The following is a 10,746-nucleotide window of genomic DNA, read 5'->3' on the forward strand; positions in this document are numbered from 1 at the left end:
AAAAAAAAAAAAACAATGGAAAAATTAACAATACAGATGCAGTCAGCTAAGACAAAGAGCACTAAGGTGGCAGGAAACTCCCTGAAGACAGAAAAAGAATTCTATGGTGGAAAATGAAACCCCAGTGTTACTGGGAATGCAGCTCAATGGCAGAGCAACTTGCCTAGCATGTGTGTGGCCTTGGGTTCCATGCCTAGCACCACAAGAAAGGAAATGGCTAAGGGAAGAAGGGATGAGGGACAGGGCAGGAAGCAGAGAGGAAAAGAAAGAAGCCCCAAGGCTCCCTGTCAAGAGTATCTTTCTATACAACCATAGAGTTCCCCCACTAGACTATGAACGTCCCCAGGGCAGGCACTGAACCCTACTGCACTGTATCCTGAAGACCTTGATCACAAGAAGTATAAAGTCACTAAGCTAATCAACATCAGATGAGAGGGAAAGATCCACACATAAAGCAATCACAGTCTAAGATCCAAGAACTGCCTGCCTACCTCTGAGTCTCTGGATTCTCTCTATGCCCAAACCCAGCCCAAACCTACACTTACCCGATCAGTGTCCTGAGGGCCCCCATGAGATGCTCCATCAGGGTTAAAATGGTCCCCACAGCTAAGGATGAAAATTAGCAAATAGGTATCCAAACAGTAGTGTCTGGGCCCTCTTCTCTGACAGCCTTTATTCAGTCCCTCATTTATTCAACAGATGAACGCCAGGATTTGGGCAAAGAATAGAAATTGGCACATGGATTATACCTTCCTTGAGTTTCTGCTTCAGGAGACACAGAAGAGTAAACACCAATCATACTGCAGAAGACACTGACAGACACGGGGCCTCTTCCTTCCCTGTGTCCAGGAGTCACCCTCTATTTCAGATCTTGACTCAAATCCTCTGAGGCCTTTCATATGTCACTTATAACCTCTTTAGGCCTCAGTTTCCTCCTGTGTACACTGGGCCTGTATCTACGTGCCCCACCAGAGAACTTCTGAGGACAGAAAATGAAAGTGTGTAGCTGCAGGGATGCTACAGATGACTTACCTACTGCAATCCCTCGTGAGATCCCCAAACTGATGGACATGGAATCCATGCAGGCCGGGTTCTAGGCCATCAATGGTTCCCTCAATCAGGCAGAGCTCAGAGGTCAGCTGTAGGAAGCGGACCACCCCCTGTATGGCATTACGGCCCTCCAGAATGGCTACTGCTGCTCCCAGATTCTCTGCAAGGTATGAAATACTTACTGTTTTTCCATCTCACCCAGTCCCTGATGAACCAGCCTGATTCCATCTTATTAGAAGGTCAAAATAAGTCCATTCCTGTTTTTTATAAAACTTGGGTTTGACCATGTATCAACCCATTTTCTGGATTCTGATATGTTCTACACCCTCCACCCTGACCTCCACCCTGAGAAGGTAAGATGTTATGCCAAGTTACCCAAGCCTTAGAACCCTCCTAGCCTTGCCACTTTCGGGGCTTCATAAGCCCTACTTTTTCCTATGTTCAAAGCTATTTTCTCAAACCTTGCTTTAGGAAGATAGCCCTATCTAACAGAAAATAAAGCTTGCTTAATCAACGAAAAGAATTTGGGTAATGGTCTTTAATCTTGTTCTGTAGGATTAACATCCTGTCCTTTCGGCAGCTCAGAAAGGCCAGGGAAGGAATCTCACATAACTTTCATAACTCCCCAAAACAATCCGGTCCAATCCTGAGATTCCTGCGCTTCGATTACACCAGCTCTTGCTCCAGCCCACCAACCCCAGAGGCCAGGGGACTGTAAGTATCACTCACGTAACTGGCTGCTGCCCATGCCCTTGAGTACAGCCTGCCTCCCTGTGCTTTCCAGGAGCGCTTGCACCTCCTGGCTGGGAAGAGTGGTATGCACCAACACCATTTGGTTCTCCAGTTGCACTTCCACACTCTGGACACCTGGCAGAGAGAGAGGGAGAGGGCAGGAGAGGGCTGGCATCACATGCTGATGGTACAGCATTTCCTCATCCCCATCTCTACAAAGCTTCATATGACCAGAGGTAAACCTGGAAGCTCCTTTCTATTATTAAGAACTTGGTGTGGTATTTTTGTGAGTCCTGCGTGTAATGTGTAATGTGAGGAGTGGAACTCAAAGGCCTCTCCCACGCTAGACAAATACTCTGTCACTGAGCACGGACTGTTACACACGTTAACAAAGGGAGGACCACTGCTCCATCCTGAGAACTGACACTGAGCAAGGACTGTTATACACGTTAGCAAAGGGAGGACTACAGCTCCATCCTGAGAGCTGATACAGCACATACCATGGACTAAGGTTTCTTTTTTATTGCAGATTTACTTATTATATGCATGAGGGCTTTACCTACATGAGTGTATGTGCATCATTTGCATGCAGCACCTGCAGTGGCCCTAAGAGGACATCGGATCTCCAGGAAGTAGAGTTACAGACTGCTGTGAGCCACCATGTCGGTGTCAGATACGGAATCCAGGTCCTGTGCAAGAGCAGCCAGTGCTCTTCCCACCAAGTCATCCCTCCAGCCCATTAAGCCCTTTTTTGGTGTTGTTTTACCTACATTGCTTCATTTCATATTTACAGTAGCTTGAGAATTGATCTCTGTTTTGAGGATAAGGATATCAAGGGACAGAACAATGAAGCAATTTATTTTGTTTTTTTGATTTTTTTCGAGACAGGGTTTCTCTGTAGTTTTGGAGCCTGTCCTGGAAATAGCTCTTGTAGACCAGGCTGGCCTCAAACTCACAGAGAACCGCCTGCCTCTGCCTCCTGAGTACTGGGATTAAAGGCGTGCGCCACCATTGCCCGGCCTTGAAGCAATTTATTGAAATTAGGTAGGCTGCAGAATGCAACTCAGTCCAGACAGCTTAGCTACAGAGCAAAAACAACTACCCCAAACCTTCTACTCACCCTAAGAAGGGCCCTAGCCCAGGCTTCCTAGGGCTCCCCAGCCCACACATGCACATTCTAATTTCCATCTACCGGCACTGATTACAATTCTTTGTGTGTTTTGAAATAGTAAGAGAAAATCTAATGGAGAGGGAGCCATTTCATTAAAAGTAGCACATTCTGGTCAAAGCTTTTCCAAGATGTAGTAGGGCTTGCTACTTCCTGCAAAGCATTCTCACTGGGAAAACAGACAAGTGAGACTTTAGTTGGACACAGAGCAATTTCAAGGCTTTAGTGAGTTTCTTCGACACCCAAAAAAAGAGTCTTCTGGTCCTGAGAGGTGAAACCAGTTTGGCTTTTTCATAGCAGGGCAGGAGAGTTTCAGTGTACAGAACACACTGAGCGAGAGAGTTACCCAAGGCCTTGGGCAAGAGAGCCTTACTCTCCTCCCTGGGGCAAGTGGGAGAAGGTTCCAACTTCACATCTGCTGGACAGTTACTGTGGCCTCTCTTTTCTCCTCACTGAGCCCTACCAAAGCCCAGCCTGGCCATGCTCCAAGAGTCACCTGCCAAACAGAACTGTTGCTCTGCTGGAGACACTGCCTTCTTCCGGTTCAGACTGAGGTTGCAAACTTAAAAGGGGATAAGCCACAAAAGCATTCCCTTCTGCCCCCCCCCCCCATCACACACACACATTAGGAGTGCAGTATCACTTCTCCTGGGAGTTCTTGGGTCTGGGAATCCACCCTATGCCCAGGCCAGGCTATCAAAAAACCTTATCTGCTGTGTGTGAAAAACACATTCAGGTTTCAGCACTTATTCTAGATGCCTCACTTCTCCTTAGTCTGCTCAAGAACCCTATCTATGGAGTCCCTGTTTTCTTTGTTGACTCTTTTTTTTAAAAGATTTATTTATTTGTTTGTTTGTTTGTTTATTATGAATACAACATTCTCCCTGCATATATGCCCACACGCCAGAAGAGGGTGTCAGATCTCATTACAGATGGTTGTGAGCCACCATGTGGTTGCTGGGAATTGAACTCAGATCCTCTGGAAGACCAGGGAGTGCTCTTAACCGCAGAGCCATCTCTCCAGCCCCTTCTTTGTTAACTCTTTAGTATAGTGGTTATCAACCTTCCTAATGCTGAGATCCTTTAATACAGATCCTCGTGTTGTGGTGACCCCCAACCATAAAATTATTTTCATGGCTATTTCATAACTATTATTTTGCTACTGTTATGAATCATAATGTAAATATCTGATATGCAGGACATCTGATATGCAACCCCTGTGAGAGGGTTGTCCAACCCCCAAGGGGTCGCAATCCACGGATTAAGAACCACTGCTTTGGGGCTGGAGAGATGGCTCAGAGGTTAAGAGCACTTACTGCTCCTCCAAAGGTCCGAGTTCAATTCCCAGAAACCACATGGTGGCTCACAACCATCTGTAATGAGGTCTGGTGCCCTCTTCTGGCCTGCAGGTATACACACAGACAGAATATTGTATACATAATAAAGTAAATAAATGTTCAAGAAAAAAAAAAACCACTGCTTTGGAGCTGGAGATGGCTCAGCGGTTAAGAGCACTAGCTGATTTTCCAGAGGCCTTGAGTTCAATTCCCAGCAACCAGGCGGTAGCTCACAACCATCTACAATGAGATCTGGTGCCCTCTTCTGGCATGCAGGCATACATGCAGTCAGAACACTATATATAATAAATAAGTAAATCTTAAACAAAACAAAACAAAACACTGCTTCAGTATCTTTCCACATAAAACTGAAGGTGATTTTTTTTTTGGTGTGTGTATGTGTGTCATATGCATGCAAGTGTGTATGCATGTTCCCGAGTATGGGGACATATACTTGGCTGGTACAGATGGAGGCCATGTGTTTTCCTTGATTGCTATCTTTTATGGTGAGGCAGGTTCTGTCGCTTGAACCCAGAGTTCAGTTATTTGGTTAGTCTAGTTGGCCAGCTTGCCTGGGATCCCTATCTCTACCTTCCGAGTGCGGGGACTGCAGGTGGGCTGCCACACCTGTGTGGCATTTATATAGGTGCTGGGAATCTCATACTGATGCAGCTATCATTTCTACCAGCTCAGCCATCTCCCTAACCCCAGCACACATGCAAGCAAACACACACACACACACACACACACACACACACAAAATAAAACAAAGTTAAAAAATAAAAATAAACCTTAAGAAAAAATCTGCTGCCCCAGGGCCAGCCAGATAGCTCAGCAGGTAAACTATTTTTGGCACAAGACCGACAGCTGGAAGCAGGGAACAAATCCACAAAGTTGTCCTCTGACCTCCACATGCACAACTCCCCTCCCACAAACACACCATACACGAATTCACTAATAATAAATTAAAAACTCGGTTCCAGACCGGGTGGTGGTGGCACACACCTTTCTCAGATTAGGGAGGCAGAGACAGCAGATCTCTGTGAGTCGAAGGCCAACTTGGTCAAGACAGCCAGGGCTGTCTCAAAAAAAAAAAAAAAGAAAAAGAAAAGAAAAAAACCAGTTCCCCCAGTTCTCCCCTGTAAGCCTTCCCTCTCAGTTCCCTGAGATTAACTGGGCTCTCATTACATGCTCAAGACTTGCAACAACTAATTCATTCTTCATGGCAATTCTGAGTTATGAACATCATTCAAACACTGCAGAAACAGAGGCATAGAAAGAAAGCATGAAGCCATTGTGCTAGTATGTGGCAAAGAGGGCATTTGAATGCAAACAGATCAAACTCCGGAGTGCCTCTGTCTCGCTAGACACACTGCCCCGCCCCCAACCAGCGACCGGGCTCCAGACCCTTCTAATCGCCTTCCTTCCCATTCCCACAGTGGCTTCCCAAGGAAGCATTCTGTGAATGCTCTTTTGGCAAAGCTTGTATCATCTTTACCTGAGCATGGGGGTAAAGGTTTTTCCTAAGAAGCCCCCAGTGTCTAATCTACACCTGCTGAAAGGTTGGATGAACATTTAACAGATTTTTTTTTTTCGAGACAGGGTTTCTCTGTAGCTTTGGAGCCTGTCCTGGAACTCCCCTTTGTAGACCAGGCTGGCCTCGAACTCACAGAGATCCGCCTGCCTCTGCCTCCCGAGTGCTGGGATTAAAGGCGTGCGCCACCACCGTCCGGATCAGATTTTTTTTTTTTTTTTAAAGCCAGTTTCCGTGCCCTGAAGAAGACTCTGCCTTCCATCTTTCCAGTTGTGCCAGGTCACCAGCAAATAAGCTCTCTAAGCTGGGCCAAGACTGCTGTTTGCTTTATCAGAACGGTGGTGTTTCCCAAGCAAGACCTCAGAGAACGCCCTCGATAGGAGGAGCTACACACTCTGGCTACCTCCTGAGCTCAGCGGCGGGAGGAGCCGAGTTAGTACAGAGTTTTGGCAAGCCAAGTTTGAGACCAGCGCGCTGGACTCTGCCTTTGGGTCTCTGTAACTCTGAGAAGTTTCCTTTCGTTCTCTAGATACCTTTCTGAATCTGTAACAACAGGTATACTGCTGAAGACAGAGCTCTGGGCTGATCCCAGAAAGGTTTATTCTGCTCCTACCTGCCACTCCTTTCAGGGTCTTGTGCACCGCGTCCACGCAGCTCTGACAGGTCATCTGCACTGCAAACTCCAGCTGTAAGGGCAGCAGGGCCGAGGTACACGTCAGGCATTACCCTGATTCACCACCTTCCCTAGGATGACTCTGGGCATCCACCGCACATGGCTTCTGTTCATGTTCCTTCTTCATTATCTCTTGGGCATTCAAGAATGGTGGTCTCACCCTCCCACATCCACAATGCGAGGGGCATACCTGTTCTAACCCCGGGATTTCACCCCTGCCCAGGAGCCTGCTCTTTCCAGGCTTCCCAAGATAACGATCACCCCCAAGGGCTGAAGCTATGCGAGGCTCCACAAGAAACCTTTACTCACTGCGCACTTGGTCCCACCGTTCCCGGAATCCGAAGCCATCCTGAATGTAGTCAACCCAGGCCCCGGGCCGCAAAGCAACTTAAGTCCAGAGACCAACACTGCTCAGTTTTGTGGGGTGGGCGGAGCCTCGGGAGCCACCCTTTGCTCCACCTCCTCGGCGCGTGCGCATGTTAGGCCCAGGCCCACAGTCAACCCAGAAGGGGTACCGGGCTGCGCAGGCGCATTGATGCCATCCGCCCTGGTTTCCTTAGTAACCGTTTGGCGTCCTCTACAGGCTCACAGGGCGCCACCTGCGTAAAGATGGAGCCACAGAATCAGGAGCCTGACCTCAAGCCAATTTACCACCGGTTGCTGAGTCCACTGTCGCTTTTCCCCGGCAAGGAGCCGCCTCCAGAACCTCTGAAGCACCCCTTGCAGGAGGTCTCGACTTTGCAATCCATCCCACTCGCGAAGCTAAAAGTGGGGCCGCTGTGCCGCCTCGTATCAAAGCGACTTGCAGGCAGCGGGCGGGCGGCGCGGGTGACTCCCAAGGATCGACTCCGTCTCACCCAGGTTATCCTAGAGGAGCTGAAGTGTAGCTGGCGGGAACCTCCTACAGAACCTATTTTGAACTACGAGAACAACCAGAAGCTGCGGAAGCGGCTGGAGTCTTACGTACTGATCTGCAGTGAGCAGCTCTTCATACGCTATCTGCACCTGCTGGTGATCCTGCCGACCACTAGAAAGGTCTTCACAGAATCAGCCACCCTCAGCCGGTTGGCAGCCAACCTTGCTAGGGATTGCACAGTCTTCCTCACCAGTCCCGATGTCTACCGCTCCCTGCTGACTGATTTTCAGACCCTGCTGAATTTAGAGCAGACCCAGAGAGGCTTATCCAAGCTGCGCCCCCCAGCCTGTCCTCCTGGGACTTTCAAATTCTGTCCAATCCCCTGGCCTCACAGCACCGGCTTGGACCAAGTGCCATGCTCTAGCCTCAACCTGAACTACCTAGTCCAACTCAGCCGCCCATATGATTTCTCCAGTGAGCCCGAACCTGATCCAGTGAAGGAGTTGAAATCCATCCCCCAGCTGAAGGGTAGAAAGCGGCTTCTCTGGGTGCCCTCCATGAAAAAGGAAAAAGAAGTTGTAGCGATACCCTCACAGATGGTACCACTGCTTAGCCATTCTCCTCCCAGTAGGGAGATGCCCCCCTTCCCCACTTCACGAATCTACCCCAGGCTCCCGAGGGGCCAGTCCATGCCCTGTCTTCGTGAAGGGTGGAATCTGGCAGATGAGTTGGGCCTCCCTCCTCTCTCCCCTCATCCCCTCACCCCACTGGTCTTGGCTCCAGAGAGTAAACCACTGCAGTTTGGGGACATGGTGGCTGAGGATCTGAAGCAGATGACAAAGAGCATGGCAATGGAGTGGGCTCACTACTCACCGCTCGAATGGGGCCTGCCGCCCCTCCTCGGGGTCCTTACCAGGCGCCTGACTGCCCAGTACCACATGGAGGACTTGCAGAAAATGCTGAAGAGCCTACAGGAAGAAGAAGCCTCTGGACAGTGGGATCTCCACCTCCCAAGAATCACTCCACTTCACCCACAACCAGTGACCATGACTTTGAAGCTACACGATCAGGTGGTAGTCCAAGTGGCTACTGTACAGCTCTCGGACAGATGCTTTTCTGACACTTTCCACGTGGAGGGGGCTGGAGTCCTATACAATCACCTGACTGGGGAACTGGACTGCAAAGCCATCGAAGAAATGGATGCTGACCGTCTTGTTGGCAATAGCACCAAAGAGGTCTACAAGGAATTGATGAGCCGAGTCTCCACTAGTCACTTCTCTTTTGATGAAGGACCTCAGATCGAGCCCTCAGCAGATAAAGATTGGTCTACCTACCTGTCCTCAGCTTTCATATACCAAGATAAGCATAGCCCAGTCATCAACCATAATCTGGTCGGGTTTTTCTCCAAGAGAACAAACACTCAGCTGTTGTCCCTGGAGAAGGTGCCTTCTCTCACGTTATTCCCAAAGCGCAAAAGCTGGGACAAGCGGCCAAACAGGGGTGTATGGATGAACTGGTGGAAAAGCTCTGTATCTGCGGAAGACTACTTAAAGTACCTCACCACTCAGGAGACGGATTTCCTCCATGTCGTCTTCCAGCTGTATGATGAAGAGGCTTCTGTGGAGATGCCGGTCCCTGCCAAAGAGTCCGTGGAGATTCAGCACCCTCCTCCCCTGCTGGATGATGAAGAGCCAGAATTTGTGCCAGGAGAGTGGAATTGGAGTTCAGTGATAGAGGACAGCTCAGGATTTGGGAAAACCCACATCCTAAGCCTGCAGCAGCGTCTAGAACGACTGTGGGTCATGTTGGAAGTCCCTGACCAGAGCCGGCTGGACATGGTCATTAAGTACAGTTCCAATGCGCGCCTGCAGCAGCTACCAGCACTGATCAGGGCCTGGGAGCGGGTCCTGAAGCCCATTCAGATGCGGGAGTTGTTGCTAGGGAGACTGGAGTGGTTTGAACGGCAAGCCTCTGACCCCAACCGGTTCTTTCAAAAGCCTGATTTGTTGCTGAGTCGACTCCTGGAGGAGAATCGGTGCCGTAGCCATATCCAAAGAAAGCTGAATCTAATGGAGTCTTCTTTGAGTTCCTTGCTGGAAAAGATAGAGTTAGTCTTTGGGGAGCCAGTGACCTTTAAGGGGCGTCGCTACCTAGAGAAAATGAAACAGGACAAAGTGGAGATGCTCTACTGGCTCCAGCAGCAGCGGCGGGTTCGCAATCTGATCAGGGCCCAGAAAGCCTTCCACCAATCGTCCATGTTCACAAGGAGCAACAGCCGGGCTTTAATAACTCCTGGGAATACTCCCATTGCCCGCTAAGAGGGCCAAGTGTCCTCAAATCCCTTCCTCACTCCCAAACATCCACACACTCACATGACCTCTCAATGGCTTTAGAACAACCGTGGATATTTCCACAAGGGACTGAGATTCTTTATCTTAGCATTCTAGATAAAAGGATTTCCTCAAACCTGGTGTTCCATGTACGCCAGCTGTGCTACAATACAACCAAAGTCCTTCATCAGATGGTCCTTTGGGGATCATTATAACAGAGAGAGTCAGACAGAGCCAGTCGTGATCTTTAAAACAATCCAGTTTAGCGTCACTATCTTGCTATATTAAACCAGCTGATTAGAGCTTTTGTTTAGGCTCAATAGCATAATACTGTTGTTGTAGTTTTCTTTTTTTCTTTTGGCTCTTTGGGGGCCCACCACCCGGCTCTCAAATAAATCACACACAGAGTCTTATTCTTACCTATGAATGCCCGGCCTTAGCTTTACTTGTTTCTTGCCAATTTTTTTTTGCCAGTTTTTCTTAACTTAAATTATCCATACTACCTTTTGCCTCTGGGCTTTTTCCTCTTCTTACTTCTCTATATATTACTTTCAGTCTTTCTCCATGGCTGGCTGGGTGGCTGAGAGGTTGGCCCCTGGTGTCTTCCTCCTTTATTCTATGTTGTACCTTCTTTTTCTTCCCAGATTGCTCCCAATTTATCCTCTCTGCCTGCCAACCTGCCTATCCTTTCTCCTGCCTCGCTGTTGGCCGTTCAACTCTTTATTAGACCATCAGGTATTTTAGACAGAAAAAGAATCACAGTTTCACAGAGTTAAACAAATGCAGCATAAACAAAAGCAACACATCTTTACATCATTACACAAATGTTCCAGAGCATAAACAGATGTAGCACATCTTAAAATAATATTCTACACATAATACTTAAGCACTATAGCTCTGAAATTAACAGATGTATGTAAATCCTGACTGTATGGATTAAGGCAAGTTGCCTAACTTCTTTGTACTTGTCAAATGAGGAGTTAAGTCTCAGTTGTCACTTCTGGTGCTTGCATATTGTTGGCAGGGTTGAAACAATTTTCCTTTTTTAATTTTTATTTATTTATTT

At 48.3% G+C, this 10,746-nt stretch overlaps 2 protein-coding genes across 2 annotated transcripts in view; one reads left to right on the forward strand and one right to left on the reverse strand.

Moving 5' to 3' along the window:
- Ccs (copper chaperone for superoxide dismutase) overlaps nucleotides 1–6,929 on the reverse strand; it is a 14,110-nt gene extending 7,181 nt beyond the window's left edge. The window contains exons 1-5 of the mRNA XM_005351689.1: nucleotides 6,804–6,929; nucleotides 6,435–6,507; nucleotides 1,780–1,917; nucleotides 1,033–1,210; nucleotides 546–606 (exon numbers count right to left, since the gene is read on the reverse strand). Coding sequence (XP_005351746.1) covers nucleotides 546–606; nucleotides 1,033–1,210; nucleotides 1,780–1,917; nucleotides 6,435–6,507; nucleotides 6,804–6,842 — 489 coding nt within the window. The 5' untranslated portion in view covers nucleotides 6,843–6,929. The remainder of the gene's footprint in view (nucleotides 1–545; nucleotides 607–1,032; nucleotides 1,211–1,779; nucleotides 1,918–6,434; nucleotides 6,508–6,803) is intronic.
- Nucleotides 6,930–7,058: 129 nt separating this feature from the next.
- Ccdc87 (coiled-coil domain containing 87) lies at nucleotides 7,059–9,977 on the forward strand. Its single transcript, XM_005351690.3, has one exon. The coding sequence runs from the start codon at nucleotides 7,104–7,106 to the stop codon at nucleotides 9,666–9,668; it is 2,565 nt and encodes an 854-aa protein (XP_005351747.1). The 5' UTR covers nucleotides 7,059–7,103; the 3' UTR covers nucleotides 9,669–9,977.
- Nucleotides 9,978–10,746: the final 769 nt, after the last annotated feature.

This window comes from Microtus ochrogaster, chromosome 8 (assembly GCF_000317375.1).
Source record: "Microtus ochrogaster isolate Prairie Vole_2 chromosome 8, MicOch1.0, whole genome shotgun sequence".
Classification (NCBI taxonomy): domain Eukaryota; kingdom Metazoa; phylum Chordata; class Mammalia; order Rodentia; family Cricetidae; genus Microtus; species Microtus ochrogaster.